The sequence below is a fragment of the Cheilinus undulatus genome, linkage group 1 (assembly GCF_018320785.1).
Source record: "Cheilinus undulatus linkage group 1, ASM1832078v1, whole genome shotgun sequence".
Lineage (NCBI taxonomy): Eukaryota > Metazoa > Chordata > Actinopteri > Labriformes > Labridae > Cheilinus > Cheilinus undulatus.
In genome coordinates this window covers 9466335-9490373 of record NC_054865.1, presented here as the reverse complement: position 1 = coordinate 9490373, position 24039 = coordinate 9466335, and the positions used below count along the sequence as shown (strand labels likewise).

General features: G+C 40.1%; 1 protein-coding gene across 1 annotated transcript in view; it reads right to left on the bottom strand.

Annotated features, from left to right (window-relative positions):
- The window catches only part of si:ch211-186j3.6 (neural-cadherin), a 617862-nt gene that overhangs the window by 335796 nt on the left and 258027 nt on the right, over positions 1-24039 (bottom strand). The window contains exon 8 of the mRNA XM_041792306.1: positions 3352-3524. Within this exon, the coding sequence (XP_041648240.1) occupies positions 3352-3524 (173 nt within the window). The remainder of the gene's footprint in view (positions 1-3351; positions 3525-24039) is intronic.

The window sequence follows — 24039 nt, the reverse complement described above, 5'->3', positions numbered from 1 at the left end:
GTTTGATAACATGGTTGTTGGGATTGTCCTCAACAATAAAACTGTCGACCTCTCAGGTATCCTGCATCGTATTGGTGTTATGTTTTATCATAGCTAATAGTCTATAGTTCTATTTTGGTTGAAGATGAGAATCTCTTTTCTGTTACATCAGTACATCAGTTTAACATCATTGTTGGTCGACATCAGCTCTTTTTACAAGCATCAGTCGTCTGCCAAATAATGTTGAGAAGATATCTGTTACCAGTATTTATACGTTGTCAAATTAACTTTATGCTGCTACCTGGTCTATCTAGCTGCGGAATTTTATAAGAGGAAGTGGCCAGTTAGATACACTCTAATCTGTTTTTATAATAAAAGTTAAGAGAAAATGTTTGCATATAGGGCTGTTACCCAAAAAAAGTATCAAAAACCACAGGAAACCTGAGTAATTACATTATGCATTTTTTAAAATGATGATTTCATTTGTTAAGAGAAAATGCCATCCAAACCTACCTGGCCCTATGTGAAAAAGTTACTGCACCCTAACCTACCTAACTGGTTGTTCCACCCTTGGCAGCAACGTCTGCAAGCAAAGCAAGCATTTGCAGTAACTGCTAACACATCTTTCACATCGCTGTGGAGGAATTTTGGCCCACTTTTTTGTGGCAGAATTGTTTTATTTCTGTCACATGTAAGGGTTTCCTAGCAGCATCTGAATGTGATTTAAGTCCAGACTTTGACTGGGCCAATCCAATTTTTTTTTCCATCTAGAGGTGGACCTGCTGATGCGTTTAAGGTCATTGTTCTCTTGCCTTTGAGTTTGAGGTCATGAACTGATTGGCCAGATGTTCTCCTTCAGGATTTTCTGCTGCACAGCAGAATTCATGATTCATGATTCCATCAATTATAGCAAGTGGTCCAGGTCCTGAAGCAGCCCCAGACCATCACACCTCCACCATGTTTGACTGCTGGCATGATGTTCTTTCTATGAAAAGCTGTTGTAGTTTTACTCCAGATGTATCGGGACGCACACCCTCCAAAAAGTTCCACTTTTCTATCATCAGTCCACAGAATATTTTCCAATTGTCTTCATCAGGTCAAATATGAGACAAGCCTTTGTGTTATTTTTTGGCAGCAGTGGTTTTGGCCTTGGTGCCCTCCCATTGTTGCCAAGTCTCTTTCTTAGTGTTGGATCATGAATACTGACCTTTATTGAGTCAAGTAAGGCCTGCTGGTCTTAAGGTGTTGTTCTGGGTTCTTTTGAAACCTCTGGATGAGTTGTCGATGCGTTCTTGGACTACTTTTGGTAGACCAGTCACTTCTGGGAAGGTTAACCGCTGTTCCAGGTTTTCTCGATTTGTAGATAATGGCTCTCACCAAGGTCTGCTGGAGTCCCAAAGCCTTAGAAACGGTTTTGTTACCCTTTCCAGACTGACAGATGTCAGTGACTTTGTTTCTCTTCTGTTCTTGAATTTCTTTAGATGGCGGCTGTGTTTTCAGATCGTGTACTCTACTTCACTCAGTTAGGTTCTGTTCAAGCATATTTCTTGATTTAACAGGTCTGGCAGTAATCAGGCCCGGGGATGGTTGGTGGATTTGAACTCAGCTGTCCAAAATTAATGTGGTCAATCACAGTTCATTTACCATTTAACAAGGTCAATGACTTTTCCACATGGGACCCAGTAGGTTTGGATGGCTTTTTTCCCTTCAAAATTGAAATCATCATTTAAAAACTGCATTTTGTATTTACTCAGGGTATTGTTGAGTAATGTTAAAATTTGTTTGATGATCAAAAACATTTAAGTGTGATAAACTGGCAAAAGTAGGGAAGATGCACCCCAGCTAAAGCTCTGAGGGATTTAGACAGAAAACCATTTGGTAGGAAAACACTAAATGCCTTTGCTCAAACTGCCACGGTGGTCACAGTGTTCCCTGAAACCTGTGCCATTATGTCCTACAGGGCAAAGGTTCTTCTTCCAAAATACTCTGTTTCTGACCAGTCCTGGAGCATAAAGCATGGTCAGAATGGAGAGAGCTGTGCTTTGAGCTCTCCTTTTTCTTTTCAGTATGTTGTGTTGGCAAATACAAGTGAATAAACCAATAATAAAGTGGGCCACAGGGTTATTAAAGGTAATATCCTGATATCCTTGCCACAGGGGCACACAGGATTTTTCTATATCCAAGAGATCACTCTCCTCTGTATGTGCTGCTCTCTCTCTCTCCCTCTGTCTCATGGTCGACCAAGTTCCTGAGAGGCTGCGCTACATTATGAGATTGGGCATCAAAAGAAGATAAAAGAGCCTTTCTGCTTCAGTATCCTGCTGCTGGCTGCCAGTGACAGAGCAAATACCAACTAACCTCTGACGTCTCTACTAACCGGGGCACTCTACCCTCGTTTTAGTTTATTTTTCTTTTTTTCTGACTCTTTCTTTGTCCAACTTTAACCAAAGCCACAGATACATATAGCTGTATTGGTCCAGGATTTTTCTCTCCGTCCATCTTTGTTTTTCTTTGTTCAGACATTTTTATATGCTTTGTTTGCTGGTTTCTTTTCATTTTCAGTTATCCTTCAATTCTTTTATTTTTTAATTCTCTCTTTGACTCAGAAGAGGCATGGTGAGCAGGGGGCTCATGGGTGTGTTTGTCCATTGCAATCAGCATCATGCCAGCAGAGAAATAGACTGAATCATAGACTTGGAGTACAATGCCAGCAGGAGATTCCTGAGAGATACAATTGAGCACACAGAGCACATGAAACAGTGCAGACCAGGAGGCCCCTGCTTCTCCAACTCTCTTTTCTCTTGGCTCTCATCTTGTCGCCTATGCCTCAGTGTCTTCCCATAGAAGGTGAAACTAAAAGGGAAACACTTGGCGCCCATTTCCTCTCCCCAGGAGAGTCAGCAACATTTACTCAGCAAGCCCACCATCCTAATCTGGGCCTGTGATACCTCAGGGGCCTTGGAAAAGTCGCCTTATTTAAAGTTGAGACATGGCAAGAAAAGACACATGGAGATTCAGCGCTTCCAGAGCTGCTTGGCTGGGATTTCTGCCACATTCCTCAAAGCTTTAATTAAAAGACTGAGATGATGTGGGAGAGAGACAAGAGAGCAGAGACTGGGGTCAAGCCGGCTAATCGCTTCTCCAGAGAGGAGAGATAGAAGCTAATAAATAGCGGAGATAGACAGACAAAGAGAGCGAGACAGAGGAGTGATGGAGGAGAGTTACATCACAGAAAAGGATGGAGTGAGAAGTCGTTGAGATATAATAAGACAAAAAGGGCGGCAAACAGCACAGCAAGCAGGAGAGCAGATCCCACTATGTGTCCGACACAAGACGATAACAAGCCAGGCTAAACGAGGTAACACGTCTTACCTTCTCAAAGACGGGCTTATTGTTATTCACATCGTCCACTCCCACTATGACCTGTGCTGTGGATGACAAGGCCTGAGGTCCGCCCGAGGCATTGTCATCCGTCGCCGTAATGTTGAGGACATACTCGACGCCCTGGAGGTGAGGAGGAGGGCTGGAGCGCAGACGGATCAAACCTGCAGCCAAACATAAGGACAGATGAGTTAAACACAGACTGCTTTAGGTCCTACTGATGCAGCATTAGTAAATACTCCCCATCTCCATCTTTCATCTTCATATGAAAATACATTAGTATAAGGGCTGTCAGCAGGCCTGCCCACAGAGTTGACTGGAAAACCCAGAGAATGGGCCCCTTTATTTGTATCAACCTCAGAAAGTCCCTAAAAATACTGCACTTTGTCGTACCAGTGCACTCATACACAGCTATCACTACACCTTGGCACAGGTAAATGATTAATTCCCTTCATGTATGCTCCACCTGAAATCCCTTTTCATTTAAAAATAATCCTCTGAATATCATTTGGTCTCAAATCTTTTCACAACCATGCCCAGAGATGATCTATGGCAGAAAGTGTAAAAACATTTACTGTGTTAAAGAGGTGTGGTTGGTATAACACCATAATCTGTATCAATAAGTGTAACTGTTTGTGTAACTGAATCTGTCGTGTGCAAATGAGTGTTTTGGAAAGGCCTGGAGCTGTGTTTACTCTGTCTGGGATAAATAGTTAAGAACTCTGGATTTAAGCCAGAGTTACTGGAGCGTCAGAGGCAACTGCAGCCCAGAGGAGAGGAGACAGTGGTGTTGGCCATTAGTTCTAGGGCTACTGGGTCAATCTATGGTTCCTCCTGTTAACAAGCCATTACTTTCAGCCGTGCACTTAACCAAAAAGTATATCTTTGGGGGAATTCAGTATGAATGGAATCTGGCCTCTAAAAGCACAGAGGATTGTGCAGCGTTTGCTCCTGTTCTGCTTGGTCTAAGGGGCTAATTCACCAAACATTCTGTGGCAATGATATTCAGGGCGCAAAATGCTCTTGTGTTGTGACTGAATGTGGAGAGAAGCTAAATGCACCTTTTGTCTGTGAAGAGCTTCCACTTTTAGAAGATGAGCTTTAAGGGGTGGAGACATTTTTCCAGTTTCCTGTATGAGGCTAGACTTGAAGAAAAAAGAAGCTCCTTTCACTGATAAAGTAAGCAAGGGAACTCTTGCAGAAAACACCCTTACATGCCTACCATGTAACAGCTCAAGATTATGCATCATGTGTCTTATAGTCAACCTGCACCCTGCTGTTCTGGTGGTGAGTGGATTTGTAAAACGCTCTGCTAAATAATATTTATCCATGATGTATTTTGTTATAGAAACAAATGTGCCTGTTTCGAAGCATGCTGATGCCAAAAGAGCAAATCTCTTCACCAAACACTCACAGTCAAGCTCTTCTAACCAGGTTTGCCACTTCTGGGCAGGCTGGCCCACAGAATTGGCGGGGCTCCCTGAAAACCCTGCATGTTTCAACATTCTATCCACACTTTACTTTTTTTCTTGCCTCTTTTACCACTTTTGCTGTGTTTAACACATTTTCACTACTTTAGCCACCCATTATTGACACTTTTTTGGCCAATTCTGCCTCTGCATCCCACTTTTGCCCATTTTTAACTAGTTTTCACCATATGTCCACCCATTTTGAACCCATTTCTGCATTTTTTTTTAGCAATATTGGCTTCTCTAAATGCCCATTTTGTCTCTTTTATCACATTGTTGCCATATTGAACTCTTTTTTGCCACAGTGGAACCATTTTTTAACACTTTTTCTGCCAATTTTTGCTGCTTTTTGACACCTATTCACTACTTTAGCCATCCGTTTTTGCCACTTTTTGTCCTTTTGAATTATTTTCCTGTAAAGTTATTTTGGTTGTTTCGGTTTCCAAGTGGTTTACTTAATGTGTCCATCCACATTTTAAACATTACCAAAAAAAGTAATTATGATTTAAGAAAAGAGGTTTGCATTTTGAAAAAGGTTATATTTTACTACAGCATCAATCTATAAAATTATTTTTTAAAGAGTGATTATTATTCATCTTAAATATAAAATATGGTTATCACAGATTCACTTTACAATGGTCCATGACTTTCCTCACCTCCATGGACCCCCTATTTGGCTGGGCCCCAGAGGGCTCTCCCTCTAATCCCCCTTGTGGGCGGCCTTGAGATAACAGTCCCAATTCAGCTGCTCTTAGTCTGGACATTCCCCCAGGACCAATTGCCTTGGGATGACCTTCAATGCCTTAAATTTTTAGATACTGTTTACCATGGGGCACTGAGGTTTATAACAAACCCTTAACTCATCACTTTACTCTGTATGATCAAGTTGGTTTGCCTTCTTTGACCACTCGTAGGCTAAATCATTGGCATATCCTTACTTACAAAGCTAAATGGCCTCCATCATACTTGTGGGATTTTTTTCAGGCGAAAAGTTCTGGAAGCTATTCTCTTCACTCTGTGACTCAGTCACTAGACGTATTTTTGGTCTTTGTTCCCAAAGTCCATCTTGACATGTATAAAAGGAGTTTCAGATGCTGCTCCTATAGCCTGGAGTCAGCTACAGGAGACTTTGTCTTTGAATCTTTTCCAAAGCAGATTGAAGGTGTTAAAGGAAGTGGGGTTGTAGATGTTTTTAACTCTGACTCTGTGACTTAGATTGGTTGATCTGTGTTTGTGTTTGTGACTGCTGTCATGTCTTTGCTATTGGTGCTGCTGCACAAAAATGAGATTCTTGATCTCAGAAAGGCTTTCTGGTTAAATCAATTTGAATAAAAATTAAAAAAGAAATTTACACTCTTGCTTACTCAGTCTTACTGAGACAGTCTTTTATTGTCTCATTATTGTTTTATTGTCCTCCTCCAAATCATGACAAACAAGCTTTCAGTGTGCGGTTCTGGCACACAAATTTACTATGCTTGGCACAAACATCGACAGCTCTGCACTGGTTCATGGTTCATTCATGAAAATGTGTGCACATGTTTATGTACACGTTGGCGAATCCATGCTCATACTTGTGCAATGTGAGCTATTGAAAAAAATGGGAATCTGAGAATGATTCAAGGGAATGCATGTATTTTGTATCACAGTGCAACAAATGTGTTGCCTTTACCATTCATTGGAATCCAACCCCCACCTCCACCTAAAATGACGGGTGAGGAGTGACCACAGCGACAATGAATGCAAAAAATAAACTCAAATGACCAAAAATGGTCAATGAGGTTGCAAGGGTGAAGACATTGACTCCCCAAGTGGGACTCCTGAAGTATTGACATTCTGCACCGTTCTGCACTGCTAGAAAAGTACAGCTAAGACAGCTTCCAGGGAGAGCTAACAATGAATCTTCAGTAAATCACAACCACTAAGACAAACACAAGGAAATACTGCTGGTGATATTTCACCCTCAGTTTCACCTGTGCAATGATGGGGATTGAAGAGAGTAAAACTGAGATTGTTGTTCAGTAAAGGTTTATGTGTCGATGTGTAGATGAGGGCTGAACTTGACAGTAACAGTCTATCCTCTAATGATAAGTAGTTCATTCCCCATTACTTTCTATTGTGGGTCTCAACGTAGTGGTCAGGACCCCTTCGTGGTCGCGAGACACTGAGAGGGGGTCTGCAGATGCCTTAAAAAAATGAAGAATATCTTTTAAATTATACATTTGTCATTTTACACCAATTTTGCCAAATTTTAACCAATTTTTATCACTTTTTCCCACAATTCTGCCAATTAAAACTAATTTTGCCCATTTTAAACCCTTTCCACCACTTTTTCTTCCTATTTTGCCAATTCTGGCCACCTTCCGCCTATTGTGTTTCCTCTGTTGATCCATGATTGCCTTTATTTACCACTTTAACCATGTTTTACACCCCCCCCCCTTTTTTTTAACCATATTTCACTATTTAGTATGCCCATTTTTGCCAGTTAAACCCATTTCTGACAATTTCTGCTGATATTTCTGCCTCAGTTTCCCATTTTTGCCAGTTTAAACCAATTTTTATCCCATTCCACCATTTTTTTTTCCAATTTCTGCCACTTCAGCCACTTTTTAATCCCCTTTTACCACTTTTAATGCCCATTTTTGCTACATTAGTCAATTTTTGCTATATTTAACCACTTCTAACCCATTTCTGCTACTTTGTAAATTCCTATGCCACTGCAATTTCCACCAATTTTTGCCATTTTAACCCATTTTAATTCTGTTTTGAAGCAAAGGGTTTTACATTTAAAAAATATATATTCTATGGCACAATAGAATTACTAAACTTTTTTTTTTTTTTTTTTAATAGGAGTGGTTAACTTTAAAATGGACCAGGATTTTGCTGACCTTCAGGGTCTCCACAATTGGCTGGGCATCAGAAAGCACTCCCCATTATCCCCCCTTATGGGTGGCCTTGTCTGCACATGATTACTTGTGGTTGTGCATGGCAAAATTCTGTGTGCTTTATTCCCCCCTATTTCTATCTTCTTTTAAGATAAATTATTTATTTATTTTTTGCATAAGAGTCATTACAAACATATAAGAATACATTTATTACAGATTCCAGATGTTCTCAAAGCTTACACTTTAGAGAGACTGCACAAACAGATGACAGCAATGGCTCTTGTATTCTTTTCCGGTGAATGGTATCAAAAGGGATACAAAAATTGGATTTCATTTTCAGAGTTTGAGATGACAATTACCTGCACACAATGATGCAGCAATAAGGAGCTCTTAGCAACCAAAGGTTAGCACATCTTGAAAATGAAGGATGAAATATTCAACACAATCAACATGATACCATAAAAATACAGTTTAAAAGCAACCTACATTATCCTTCAAAACCTCGGTGATGTTAAAAGAACATAAAAGCTGCCTTTGAAATTTGAGAATAAAAAGCCAAACCTAGGGGAGTAAGTTTGTGGTGGACAAAGGCTCTCTTATTTCTGCTTTGCTCTGGGAAAGATTTTAATAATTATGGGTAACAAAAAAGGAAAAAAAAAAAAACACATGAATCGTTAAAGTGATTGGTATTCCCTTTTAGCCTGCAACGTTCTGGCATTCCATTTCATCCTCTCGGTCTTTTTTCTCTCTTACTGACTCTCTTTCAGTCCAGTGTAGGCGTCTCATCTGCATCCCACTCTGTGCTCTGAATGACTCTCCTCCACTCTGTATTCAGCTCAGCCGGCCGTGCTCTGTTTACTCGCTGTGTCTGAGAGCGTGCGCGTGCATGTGTGTGGGGGCTAAAAGTGTGGACACACTTATTACATCCTCCTTATCTCCAGCGGCAGGGGCAGGTGCTGTCGTGTGTTCATTTGATTGCTGCTTCACTAGAGACCTGAGAAGAGGAATCATATGTACACTTATTGTAGATAATGTGTGTGTGAGCGTAAAGTAATCATCCTTCTGTCTCTGTTTACTAATCCAAGGGGAATGAGCCAGATAGATTAAAGCCTGGCCATGTATGATTCTTCTTTCTGTTGTTTGTTTTTGTGTTTTTATAAGAGTGCGCTCGTGTCCGTAGACGCCGCACCGTGATAAAGGAGGAGGATCAGCATTAAGTGATTTGTAATGAGTCTCTCCGAATGAAAGATTAAAGAAACACGCTGAAGCAGAGAGGACCTGTTCTACTCAGATTAATGCACTTAATCTAATCATTTTTAACTGCACATTTACAACATTTCACATATTTCTCCCATTGTGGTTGTATGTTTCAAAAAAGATGGAGGTCTGCCAAAGAGGGGGGTGTTTGCCTTAAGGTATTTGTAACAATATCCACGGTTAACCCATTTCTTCCCAAAGTTTTCTTTACATCTTTTTGTACATAATTGGGTTAATTGACTCTCATATGAATACGTTCTGCAGTTATTTCCTCCATTTAGTGCTGTCTTATAAAGAAATTCTATTGTTGCCAGTGGGCACGTACAGTTTATTCAGAAACTATTCAGACTCCTCTCACTTATTTCAGTTTTTGTGGGTTGCAGCCTGATGCTACAGTCGAATAAATTCATTTTTATTCTCCTTGATCTACACTCAGTACTCCATCATGACAAAGTGAAAACAGAATTCTAGAAATTTTTTAAATTTCTTAAAAATAGAAGCTAAAATATCACATTCACACAAGTGCAAAAACACCTGCAATTTGCAATCAAAATTATTCAACCCCCATTACAAATCAGGTTTATCATAAAATTTACAGACTTTCTGCTTTATGCAATGAACAAATTAAACTGAAACAACTGAAATAGCTCAACACAAGTAGTGCTTTAAGGGGTTTCATAAATTCAACTGAAAATGCAACTCACTACTTCTCCTGTCTCAAAATGATTCAGCCCTTAATGGTGAGCATCTTTACTACTAGAGTACCCTTTTGCTTCTATGACCTGCTGCACACAAAATACATAGCTAGACACCAGCTTCTGTCAGCATTCCTGTGGAATCTTAGCCCATTCCCTGTGTGCAATAACCTCTAGTTTAATCATATTATTGGGTCTACATGCTGCAGATTTGCTATAGGGTGCAAGTCGAGCGACTAACTTCTTCAACCAAGTCTTGGTTGAATCTGAGGTATGCTTGTGATCATTGTCCTGTTGAAAGGTCCAATGACATCCAAGTGTTAGTTTCTCTACAGACAGCCTGACGTCTCCTCCTAGAAATTCCTGATACTTTGATGAATCCATCTTAACTTCTATATGCTGCAGGTTTCCAGTGCCAGAGGATGCAAAGCAGCCCCAGAGCGCTGAGCCACCACCCTGCTTAACCGTGGGCACAGTGTTCTTTTCAGTGTTTGCTTCATTCTTCTTAGTCCATACTGCTGATCTGTCATGCCAAAAAGTTCAAGTTTTATTTCATCGCTTCACAGAAAATAATCTCAAAACCTCTGTGACTTATATCTATGATTTTGAGCACACTAAGGCTGACTTTTCTGTACTTTGGGGGTTAGTAATAGTACTCACTGCAACCTCAGTTCCTGTTGCCACCAAGTTTTGCTGTAGGTCTTTTGCAGTCACTCCAGGGTTTTCCACAATCTGACATCTCAGATTTGAGGTAGCAGCATTGATAGCTTCCTTTTTTTGCCCTGTCCAGATAGTGTAACCACTGTTCCTGTAACTTTGAGCTTGTGATCTATAATTCCAATGGTCTCTATGAACATTCAGTGCCTTTGCTATCTTTTTGTATCCTGTTCCTTGTTTGTGAAGGCCAATGACCTTGTCTCTGAACTTTGTGGACCATTCTTTTGACTTTGCCATATTTCTAACATGCAGTTTGTAGATAACCTGACACGAAAACCTTCAATGCTATGCATTTGGGTTTGCAGAGGATTTGAAAAAAACTTGGAGTGTGATTGGATGAGCATTCTGTCTGTCAAATCTTTAAAGGCCAATCAAACAAACACGTGATGTAGCTGCGACCAAGGTACACATGCACAGCTACCGAGGAATAACGCAAACTATGGCGACTATAGACATGTCAGTACACGATTTTTGTCACTTCTGAAAAGAAAACAACTCACTGCTGTTCTTTGTTCTTCTTTTAACCAAAGAAATGTCATCAAGTTCTGATAAAACTGACGCTTTAGTAGTAATCTCTTCCGCCATAATTGCTTTCAGGTTGCTGCTTGCTTACGTCACGACTCCGCTGCATCTGAAAGTACTGCCCCTCATCGCTGATCGGTCCTGTCACTTTCTAACCAGGCCCAAATGGTTCAGATGGGAGCTTTGCAAGATGGATTCGCCAGTAAGAAATGGGAAAATCCATCTGCTTTGCAAGGTTAGTTTTTTTCATAATCCAGCTTCAATTCTAAATTTCTGTTCAGGTCTTTGATGTCCTCTGTGACCATTCAGCCCATCTGGACTAAACAAACAGTATTAACATTAGCATCTTCAATGCTAACAGTTGTTAGCGCCAGCTACTACATTATCACATTATAATAGACTTTACTGTTACATTTTTTAGACAATTAATTTTCTAATGTTAGTATTACCACAGTTTTAAGTCCTACATTGCCACATTCTTGATGTAAACTTGAGACTTTTTTTCCTTTTTTAATGTAAAATTATCATGTATAAATATCAACCAGAAACGCATCATTATAACATGAAAAACAGCTTTACTTGTGAGGCTTTATTGATGCTCTGCCCTTGAGTAAATAGATAATATATTCAACAACTTCATGTGAGAGGAAATACATAAAAACTTTATGTCTAAAAACTGTTTACAGAGGTGTCTATTTTGATATTATTGATAGAAAAACATGCATAACATTAAAAAAATGTATTTACTGAAGAGGAATGAAAAGTGTTAACTTTTGGTGACTATTGTTGCCGGTGGGCTTAAGCAGGTTATGTGTAAATGCAGTTTGTGTGAGAAAGAAGAGATAAAAATAGACGAGTTTAAAAAAAGAGAAAGAAGGATTATTCCAGTTTACAGCCATAGAGGTGTAAGGGGGAGGGAGGGATGCCTGAAGAAAGACGTGTCACATGTGTAGTGTCATATTCATAAAAATGCATAAATATATTCAAACTCACATCTACACTGTTAAGTGCACAAAGGTGCACATAAAGGCAGAATTTTAGCTAAAACTGTTGCCGAGGTTTCTACAGGCACCATTAAGTCCAGCAGGGATATTTCTAAGGCCAGCTTTCTGAGTACAGAGGGAACAGCAGGGTCATCTTGTCAACAAAGATGTTTAATCAAGCTTTATGCTTTAATGGTATGATATTGGAAAGACACCTCTGTTTACAGGAAGTCTACATCCTCTTATTCAAACACAAATGCACCTTTAAGCTGTGTTCTGTTGTGTTAGCTTTGCAGCGCTGACCCAATTTTCACAACATGCTGCACACAGCACAGTGTTGACATGCTCTGACGGCCCAGAATTTTAATATTCTTTGAAGCTGTGACACCAAAATGCTCCAAATATTGACAGCAGACGGAGCATCATTCCTAAACGCTTCATGCTCAAGTGCCTGAATATTTAACTGTATTAGACTCAGCAAACACAGTATTGTTTTAATGCAACAGTGGCATCTTTTTCCCCTTCAATAAAAGTTGGGAACGGCAGATGTGACTGCTTTAAACTTTTGTGTAATGTAATGAGGATGTTTAAGCAGTGCAAAAGCTGCCTTTTAAGGAGGAATACAGGACGACAGCAGTGATGGTATGGAAAGCCGTCGGGGAAAATAATAAAGGGAGCCATGTGAGCATGAAAAAACAGTGAGTATTTCCTTTTGACATCACAGTGTTGATGCTGTAAAGCACAAATAATCAAATCACACTCATATTCGCTCTGCAACTCTGGCAGTGTTTTGTCCTGCCCGCTATAGCCTCTCTGCTGTACGCACCCTTAATGGCACCTCCATCCAAAAGATTACAACAGTGGGTGATTCTGGACTCTTTAATGGGTTCCTATTGAGCACACATGTGTGAACATTTTCTACATTTAGTTTTTTATCTACTTTTGAGCTTCTGAGCCCATATGGACAGCCTAATTGGAAGACTATAGGTCTTGACATTAGGGAACCTGGCCCCTATTCAAGTCAACTTGACCCCAATATGTGGTTCATATGGTCAGTTTGAAGGAGTCTTGCTGCTGTACCAAAAACCTATGAGACATGAATGTAACAAACTTTTCTCTCAAACAATAAAAGTACCGTCTGTAATTTTAAAAGTTTACATTTGAATGTAATAAAAAAGACTAAAGACATTAGTGCCTAATAGCTGTATGCCTTCTATACATACATACATACATGATATTTACATGCCAATAAGTAGACCTGCTTTAAACAAGAAAGACTGCAGCAAAATCAATCAGCATGATTTCTCTTTGTCTCTTAGAAACAATCACGACAGCAGAAGGATGAGCTCAGAAAGAGCAGAGAAAGTTGTCCAATAATCAATAGCAGGTGGTTTTGCTCTCTAATAAAGATTAAAAGAAGAAAATAGAGGAGATGAACATATTTTCAGAGTCACAGTGGACTTGCTCCAATAAATCTTGGCACAGACATGAATTTGTGTCAAGTTTAACAGAAAATACATTGCAACAGCAACATGCGTGAAGGCATGGAGAGGGGTGAACGAGATAAAGACAAGGAACTGGCATTAGCAAGATGAAAATATGAAACTAAACAAGAATAGGTTGGCTCTCTGATAGAGAGGTTCACAGATATTCAGGGTCTTTTTCAAACCAATCCTAAGTTTTAGTACAACTCTAATGACTTGCTTTGGGCCATGAGTCTTGAACTTAATATTATGTTTATATTGGCCTACAGATGACAGACCATTAAGACCTAACTGCCTTTAATTTACAGTGCTGGGTAAAAAAAGAATTTCCCCCTTTATGATTTACCTTGTTTTTATATTTGTCGCACTTAAAATACAAAATGCAGCGGTTGAACAATTATTTCATTTATTAATGAAAAAAAAACCCATCCAAACCTACCTGGCCCTATATGAAAAAGTCATTGCCCCCCTAGTTAAATCATGAATTAACTGTGATTAACCACATTTTTTTGAAAGCTGAGTTCAATTGTATTTGGCACACTCAGGCCTGATTACTGCCAGACCTGTTGAATCAAGAAATCCCTTAAGTAGAATCCGTCTGACAAAGCTCTCAAAGAGCATTTAGCCACAATCTAAAGAAATTCAAGAACAAATGAGAAACAAAGTCTCTGACATCTGTTACAAAGTCATTTCTAAGGCTTTGGGACTCCAGTGAACCATGGTGAGAGCCATTATCTACAAATGGAAACGATCAAAAACGATCAAATAATCTATTTCTCTACATTACAGCAAACGTGTTATTGACAGGAATGTTTCTTTGAGTGTTTTAAATCTGGATGTCCTTAAAGAGGATGAGAAATAGTTTGATTTTACTCATGCAGCTCTTTATATCTCAGTCTGTTGTAAATGGTGTTTAAAGTACTTTCAAAATAATCTAAATGCTTTTATTATAATTATTGTAACTGTGGCAATGAGTGTATAATGTAGTAAAATAAAAATTTGGTAGACTATTAAAATGAAAGGTTTGATTTGAAGAGCATTAAAATGTACAGTTTGAGTCAGAGTTAGACAAGATAAACTGTGTGTAAGCATTAATAGCCTATTCAGTACAAGAGAAGTTAGTTGAAACATTTCTGAATAGACCTGAATGCTTTGCAGTTATGGCTTTCAGTTGTATAAAGGACATATTATCCACCCATCTGTTTTTTTCCAAAATTAAAAAAAAGTGTAAATTCTCGTCTCGTGTCTCGTGGGCCCAAATCTTGTCTTGTCTCGTCTTGTGAGATAAGAGTCTCATCACAACCCAGTGATGAACTTTCCCAGAAGTGGCCGGCCTACCAAAATTACTCCAAGAGCGCATCAGTGACTCATCCAGGAGGTCACAAAAGAACCCAGAACTACATCTAAAGACCTGCAGGCCTCACTTAGCTCAAATTAGGTCAGTATTCATGATCCAACAATAAGAAAGAGATTGGGAATAAATGGCATCCATGGGAAAGTTCCAGAATACAAAGAATACAAAGGCTCATTTCATATTTATCAACAAAGAACTTGATGATCCCCAAGACTTTTGGGGAGATATTCTCTAGACTGATGGGACAGAAGTTGAACTTAATGGAAGGTGTGCATCCCTTTACATCTGGAGTAAAACTAATACAGTGTTTCATAAAGAAACATCATTTTAGCAGTCAAACATGGTGGTGGCAGTGTGATGGTATGGGCTGCTTTATTGCTTCAAGACCTGGACAACTCGCTGCTACTGACGAACCATGAATTCTGCTCTCTACCAGAAAATCCTGAAGAAGAATGTCCGGCCATCAGTTCATGACCTCAAGCTCAAGCTCACTTGGGTTATGCTGCAGGGTAATGTTCTGAAATATACCAGCAAGTCCACCTCTGAATGGCTTAACAAAAGAAAATGAAGGTTTTGGAGTGGTCTAGTCAAAGTGCAGACTTACATTTGATTGAGATAGCGTGACCTCAAACAGGTCATTCATGCTCAAAAACCCTACAATGCAGCTGAATTTCAACAATTCTGCAAAGAAGAGTGGGTCAAAATTCCTCCACAGCGATATGACCCATGGCCAGGCATCACAAATGCTTGCACTTTTTGCTGCTAAGGGTGGCACAACCAGTCATTGGGTTTAGTGGGAAATTACTCTTTCATGCAGGACCAAGTAGGCTTGGATGGCTGTTTCCACCTAATAAAAAGTAATCATTTAAAACTGCATTTTGTATTTACTAAGGTTAAAAAATGTTTGATGATCTAAAACATTTAATTGTGACAAAAAGAATAAGAAATCAAGAAGGGGCAAATACTTACTCACAGCACCGTATACCCTCTCCTTTATTACAGTAGAGACCTTTTGTGCTCTGATGTTATGTAGGAACAACACTAAGCCTAAATAGAACAGGGCTCTCTGATTGTACAGCAAGTCTTTATTACAGTTATTTCCATAAAATGACTCTGTGATTGCACTCACTTGAACGATCCATGGCCATGATGATTCCTTTATTTGCATTATGCATTACTCTATGTTTCTATCACAATATAATACTATAGAAGTATGAAGAAGAGCACCAGCTGCATACCTGGGAGGTCAAATATGAGCCCAGATGAAGACAAAAGTTATCATAATGGAAGAACTTGCAATAGAAATGTGTCAAGAATTACTTCAGTGTTCGACTAAAGCTTTCTGCAGACTTGACCCACAGAAAACCTGCAAGGCTGCACCACAATTCCCTCTCATTTCAAACCAGAGCTCCTCTGTCCCTTTACATAGTACAAGTCTGTGTAAGCAATTCAATCTGCTCCTTTCATGTAGACCAGGCTTTCAGTTATGAACTCTTTAGTGTTGCTTACTTTCAGTTCAGGTCCATTTCAGTGGCTGAATATATTCAGGCCAATCCCTACCACCTGGACACCTTTTCTATGATAAAAAAAAAAAAAAAAGCAATTTGCCCCCACTCCAAAATAACCGTCTGGATGGTTTGCTCCCAAATTCTCATTATCCAAACCCAAATAGGCTATTGTAGCATGTGTGGCTGGGGTTGATAGGGGTTGGGTTGTAGAATAGGCTTACGAGAGATCATCATAACAAAAGAAAAAGAGAAAAAGAAAACGTAGAGATACAATGAGACTAAAATTAGAGCAATTGTCTGCTGCAGAAAGAGCATCTAAATTGGGTCAATAAAACTGGTCACAATGTAATCATGAATTCAACCACCCATTTATACCGTGATTGTTTTAACACTTTAACTGTCATTGTTTTTACTTAGGAGCTTATATTATGTGGAAACAGTAGTTAAGGATTCTGATGCAGAAAATTTCCCATTGTATCATATTATATTGTGTTGTATCCAAGCATTATATCATACAGTATCCTATCATATAGGATCTTATCCTATCAAAGTGTATCATCTCATATTGTATTGAGATGCACTCTAATTATCTCTTATTGTATCATACTGTTTCATACCATCGCCAAATGCATCCAAGGTTAGCAAATTTGAATATATCATATGGTATGTGTTGTTTTTCTTTGTTTTTTACCCTGATGGACTTATCAGATTGGTCTGACACAAAGTCTAAAGTTTCAAACTGTTCATGTTGCCTTAAATTACATGGTATTGTATTATTTGTCATTGTATTGTACACTTTATCCTTTTGAATTACATCATATTGTATCCCATTGCATGGTATCATATCACACATTCTTGTAAAGCATCCCATCATCATGCAACATAATTTCTCAGATAATATTTCATTCTGTCTTGTGTCACTGGTATTTCTCAATAGGAGAAACAAACAAGTTTTGGCAGACGTATAGTGATCCAGAGTAAAGAAATGATGAAACAAATAAAGCAGCAGATAATGTTAAAGTCAGCTTTCTGATCACCCAAAGCTGCACTCTAAGCCCCAAGAACCCTGAATCAGAATTGAAAAACCATGTATATCCATAGCAAAGATGCATTAAGTGTGTAAGCACTAGTCCACCCTGCTCTCCCTCTCTCCACCCACGCTGCTCCAGTAGTGCTAGGGAGTGCACTCAAGCCTAATGAATTGAGACAGAAGGCCAGATAAATGTGACCGGTTCAGTAAAGGCAGCGGGCAGACACAGAGAGAGGCCACGGCCTGCTCGCTGAGTTACACAGGGAGCACCGGAGGCGCCCTGTACTCCAATCCCGTCCTTACTCTCCCTCTGGTTGGCATAAACATCTAATAGGGCCTAAAAGCCTCAGATGAGAGCAACACATGCTGGGTAAGTGGTCGAAAATGGGACATGGAAAAGGTTTCAGGACATTCCAAGAACAAAGAACACAGCGAGCGTCTGTTTTAATCTAAGAGAAATGTGTCCCTGCAGAGTGGGTCATAGTCGTGCTTGAGTGTATGAACTCCATCTCTCTGTGTGGGTCCCTGCGTGAATGTTAGTGTGCTGGGTGCTGGCCTGTGTGAGTTTAGATGTGTGAGCTTCTGTGCTTTTAACTTTCATTTATTTATCTAGAAAAGTTTTTTTTGATTTCCATCTGCACCAATGCTAGTCCATGATACCCAAGAAAATAAGGGCCTATCTCTTCTGGTCTTTAATGTGTGCATTCATATTTAGTAGGGATGCATGTATTATCTGCACAACAGCAAGTATGGCTAAATAGGAAATTTTAAGTAGTACTCAGTTTAGGTCTACTCACGTGATTAGGCTTTATTAGAAAAGCAAAAAGTGGCGATGGGGTACAATGACCATGAGAAACTTCAAGGTGACTCAAATGGCTATAAACTGTTGTTTATTTGTCGCTGGTGTAGGTTGTGGCCACTGTGTTGTTTCTATCTTGAAATCCCAACAATCCTAACTTTCTTTCTTTGTACAACATGAACCTTACAAAGCAGATTGTAAATAATTGAAGAGGAACCACACTGATGGCCTGGAGGTGGATTGTTCAACTGTCATCCACAGCCAGGTAGACAGTGTAAACAAGAAGAGTTCCCTGTGGTTCAAGGACAATAAGCTGGTCAGCTACATGAGCTGTGCCCTCAGCTCTACTAAACCTCTGAGCCCTGCAGCACCCCAACACTCCTCAGGGGACCAGGGACACTCATGCCTCAGTTTTCTTGTTTATCATTATTGTTATTTTTTCCAAAAGCTAAGAGGGCCAAGGAACTGATGTGTGAAGTTCTTCATGCCCAACGTGTCCTCATATTTCCAGTGGTCGGTAGGGTCCAGGTTTAGTTGGGTGCTTTCCTTGTGGGTAGCTGTGTTTCAGTAGCAGCGTTAATTCTGACAGCTATTTCTAGTTTTAGTCTTAAGGATAAAATGTTCATTATTGTAGTCATATTTTATGTCATTTCTGACCATTACACTCTTGGTCTAGTTTTAGCTGATGAAAACGAAAAAAAAGTCCATTTTAGTCCTGTTGTAGTCAGTCAAAAACTATCACATTTTTGTCAAAACCTTCTCTCACTTTGCCTGAACCTGAAGCCAAATCAAACGTGTTTTCTATGGACCCTGTAAAACCTGGGAACTCGTTTTTCTACCGCAGAGAGGCAGAAAATCATGTTTTCAATGGCAGATGAAAACTAAATTACATTTTTGTCTTAAGTGTTCTTCACTAACTTACTTTTAGTCAGAGATTTTATCTTTAAAGATGTACTTCCAGCTAGTCTTCTTCCTAGTCTCTTATTATTGGATGGGTTTTCTTACATCTGTAATCTGAAGAAACATCACACACTTGAATCTGCACTCAGGAGTCCATTGTCTTTTTTTTTGCCTTCACTAGCGTTGTACTCAAGACCTAGACTTGACAGAGACCAGGGTGCACCTAACCTGACACACCAGATGGATTTGTTTCGCACATCCATCTGGAGAACCTCCCATAGATGATGTTTGGGAAAGGATAGAGCCTTTGAAAAAACACTCGGCAGGTGACTGGATGAACATTCTGTCTGTCACATCTTTACGAGCCAATCAGAGCAACAAAACACATGATACCAACAAGTAAACTCCAAAGAGAACAGCACAATGCGAACCATGGCGACTGTAGGCATGTCAGTACACGACTTTTTTCGTTTTTGAAAAGAAAACAACTCACTGCTCTTCTTTGTTCTTCTTTTAACAATGAAATGTTGTCAAGTTCTGAAAAAACTGGCACTTTAGCAGCATCCACGCTTATCTCTTCTGCCATAATTGCACCAGCCTCTTGTTGCTGCTTGCTTACGTCACGACTCTGCCGCGGCTGAAAGTACTGCCCCTCATCGCTGATTGGTCCTGTCATTTTCTAACCGGGCCCAAACTGTTCAGACAGGAGCTTTGCAAGATGGATTTGCCAGTGAGAAACACGGAAATGGGCGTATCTGTCAGCTTTACAAGGTTGGAGTGCACCAAGACCAAGACAAGAGCAAGACTTTTTGGAGTCCAGACCGAGTCAAGACAGAGACCATAAAAATAACAATTAAAAAAAAAAATTAAAGGTTGAACAGTTAAAGAACAATCTCTCTTGAATTTTAGTTTTCTTTTTAATCAATCTGACAGATAAAATCAACTCTTTCAAAGCACAACATGCAAAAATCTCAAATCTTAACAAATTTGTTCAACTAACATCTTGTAAAAAATAAATCCTTGTATGTATTTAAAAGCCACTGACATGTCTAAAATTATTTTAAATATCTGAAAATTAGATGTATATCTAGATTTGTCAGGTGAATGAGGCCTTTAGTGTTCAGTGGTATTTCAGACTAGAAATAAGATGGACTGATTCCTAAAACTTTGGAGGTGTAGCTTTTTGTTGTTTTAGCAAGTGCATCTCCTTATTATCACAGTAATGAAGTCCAAGAACAGCAGGTCAGAGCTGGTCTTGATGGAAATCCTGAGTCCAGCCAGTCCGAGACCAAGACAAGACTGAGTAAAAATGTTCTCGAGTACGAGACAAGACCAAGACATTCAGAATGTGGTCCTGAGACTGGTCTCAAGTACTACAACAATAGCCTTTACTGCAAAAATCCATAGAATGTGGCAAAATGTTTGGATTGGATATATGTGTTCATGTGTATTTGCTATAATTCCACTGGTTGCCAGATCTACCACAAGAAGCGAGGATTGCAATTTAGAATCTGACTACTGGATGTTGCTGAAATCCCAGTTTACATACTGCACCTTTAATTTTGAACAGAAGAAACTGACACTGAACTGAAACTGAACATATACAGCATTAGGTTAACACGGCTACATCTCTATAACCAACACCCCCTCATGTTTCTGTTTTATGTGCACTGTTTATCATTCTTATTGTTTAAAATGAAAGTACAGTCACTATGAATAGGTCGGTTAGTTTGTTTTATTTCTGTGTATGTAGCCACTTACAGAGCCAGCACATATCATCGCTGATCTGAGATGGAGAAGATGTTTCCTTGGGGGATCAGCGAGCAGCCGTCACTTCACATGAAGTGCAGCCGAGAGGGAGCAAGTGGAAGGACAAAGCAACGGGATGGGCATGAGACGACACAGAGGACGGGGGACAGAGGGAGGGGCAGGGTGGGGGGGTGCTTCCTCAGCTCACCATCATGCTAGAGAAAATGCACATGCAGATGGAGAGAAAAGAGAAGTAAAGGGAGAGAAGGAGAAAAAGAGCAGGCAGTGGTGAATGGAGAAGAGATGGAGAGATAGAGGGAATAACAGGATTTTCTCCAAAGAGAAAACAATGTGGACTGTTGCATAAAGCTGGGATGAGACACAGGTTGGCACATCAGGCCAAACACAATATATAGAGGTGAGCAGTTCAGTGAAAAAGCCTAAATAACAGAAATAAAACAAGACAACAGGGCGACCAATGCCTCCCTATCACGCTTATCTCACAGTCTGAACAGAAAACAACAAACTTAGCTCTCTCCCCTCTGCAGGAAGTACTCTTTTCTGAAATGCAATAAAACTTAGCTGAGAAATAAAGTAGTTGATCGAAGCCTATTTATTGGCGCCAGCATTTCCTTCAGCTGTCCGTGAATACTTCCCCCCTCCAACAGAGCGACTGTTTCTGTATTTATGGGTTTTAATAGGAAGAGCGTGATCATCATATTGACTGGCCTGCCCAGATCCTAATGGACGCCTTAAATCTCTGGGAAACACACTGTATTCTGGGGTGAGTTACAGGCAAATTAACATGGAGAGGGAGGCCGGCGGGGCTGCTCCTGCCAGAAGGGAGGAAAACAATCGCTTGAATGATTGTCGGACATTTAGGATGAGTCGGGAGGGGGGCAGGCAATGAGAGGGGGAGAGGAGGCAATAAACGATTTTCATCAGTCGCAGAGAGAATGAGATGGGTTGGAGAGGGTGGGAGGGATCCAATGTGTTCGCCCTCCATTATAAGAATCATAAAACAGTTTTAATGACCAAATATTGGCCTCTTTGAAACAAGATATTGGATCATATTACAAGCATTATGGTGTCACTCTTTGGCACCAACGCTTTGCTGCAGAAAAATTGTGTAGTGCTTATGTGAGCATCTGCATAAGTCTCACTTCTAAAAGTGAATGTGTTAAAATGGCTTGTCCGCAGCTATTTTCCTCTGAATCTATCACTGCTGAAGGTGTTTGATGAAGACAGGTACTGTGAAAGTACCACGGAATGAGGAAAAAGCTGCAAACTTTTGTGATGCAGAAACACCAGTTCAAACTTTCAGAGCTTTTCTGGCACTTCAATGTGTTTCTCTATGAAGAGATTTAAATCACAGTAATATTGGTTATCCATACATCTTTGAATCATGTTACAGTGTTTTTGACAGCTGATTTTATAAGCCTGCATTAGTAGTCAGTTTTTGATGAGTTTATGATTGGCCAGCATACTTGGTGATATCAGTGATGATCACCAACAAATGTAACCATGCAAAGCAGATGGATACGCCCGTTTCCTTGTTTTTCACTGGCAAATCCATCTTGCAAAGCTCCCATCTGAACTGTTTGGGCCCGGTTAGAAAGTGAAAGGACCAATCAGCGACGAGGGGCAGTACTTTCGGGCGCAGCAGAGTCGTGACGTAGACAAGCAGCAACAAGAGCTGGTGCAGTTATGGAGGAAGAGATTAGCGTGGATGCTGCTAAAGCGCCAGTTTTATCAGAACTTGACAACATTTCTTTGTTAAAAGAAGAACAAAGAACAGCAGTGAGTTGTTTTCTTTTCAAAAACGACAACAGTTGAGCACTTGCATGTCTATAGTCGCAGTGTTTCGTTATAGTTGTTATTCCTCAGTAGCTGCGCACGCGCAGCTCGATAGCAGCTATGTCACATTTTATTGCTCTGATTGGCCCGTAAAGATGTGATAGACAGAACGTTCAACAAATCCATCTGGCGTGTCAGGTTAACAACAACAACAAATGTCCTTCTTCATCAACACTTCAACACGCAATTTCTACAGAGGCTGTGCCGAAATCCACCATTGAATCATACTGCAGAGCAAATCCTTCCCTCTCTGGCCAATCAGAGCAGTTCCACTGTCTTCCCTCTAGTCCGGCAGTGGCACTTCCCTGAAGCACCACTCTGCTACGCTTTGTTGGGGAAATGCTGCAGGTCTATTTTCAGCGCCAGCTGCTGCCAAACCGCATCAATCCATTGATCAGAAAACTCCAAATAGGAAAATGAAAGTGTAAAGTATTTGGTTCTTTCAAAATACAACACAATGCACAGACTCCCAATCATAAATCATCGCTGTATTAATGTCACGTCTCATCCTGCAGCAAGAGCAAAGGGTCAATGAGAGGAGGGTGGGTCACAGAGCTACAACGGCGCCATTGACGAGGAAAAGTGTTAGGACATTTAGCCAAAGAATTTTACATATAACCCCACATCCTTTAAACAAAGATCAACCTTTTAGCTTCCTAATGTACTCACTGATGGTGGAAGCAATAATATCAAGGACTCATGCCAGAATGGATGGCCGCACTGACCAAAGAGCCGTGCCTCCTCATTCCTGTGTCAGAGCTGTGTCATGCTAACTGTTAGCTGTGGGCTGGGATGGTTTGACTCAATATCAGTAGTAGTGCTGCAGCAGGTGTATCTGCTAAAGGTGTCCTTGAACCAATGTTTCGCTCATCTTAAGTCCAAGAGAGTTAACCAAGGCCGGAATTCTGATGTGAGATTGCAGGAATTGTGCACAAAATATTTTATTTCGCAAGTCTGACACTGATTATGCAGTGAAATACCAAAGAAACATTCCGCTTTATTAAAAAGCTTTTAGCTTTGACCACTATTGGCCTTGATTATTATATCATACCTTATTGCATTATGTTAGTGGTTAAAATAAAGAGACTGGTAAAAAAGTGAGTGTCTGGTGGAGTTCTGAATCCACCATCCACAGTGCCAGGTAGGCAAAAGGGTTCATTTCCAACCTAGGTGTAAAGGCACAAATTCTGGCGCAGGGTGACTCTGGCTCAGTCGGCAGGGTCAGTCGTTCTGCAGATGGACGGTTTGAGGTTTGTTTGAGTCCATCCTACAAGCTATAGCAGATGCTTTCCTTTCTTTTTTTTGAGACACAAGAAATATTCCTTTTTCTACTTCTAAATCTACAGTGTGGCTCCGAGCACAAAATGGCCTTCTGTTGCATGGGAATGACAGTTTATTGCCCTACACTAACTCCATGCTTACTACAAGGACTGTGAGAGGTCATTTTGACTACTGAATTACAAACCTTGGTTA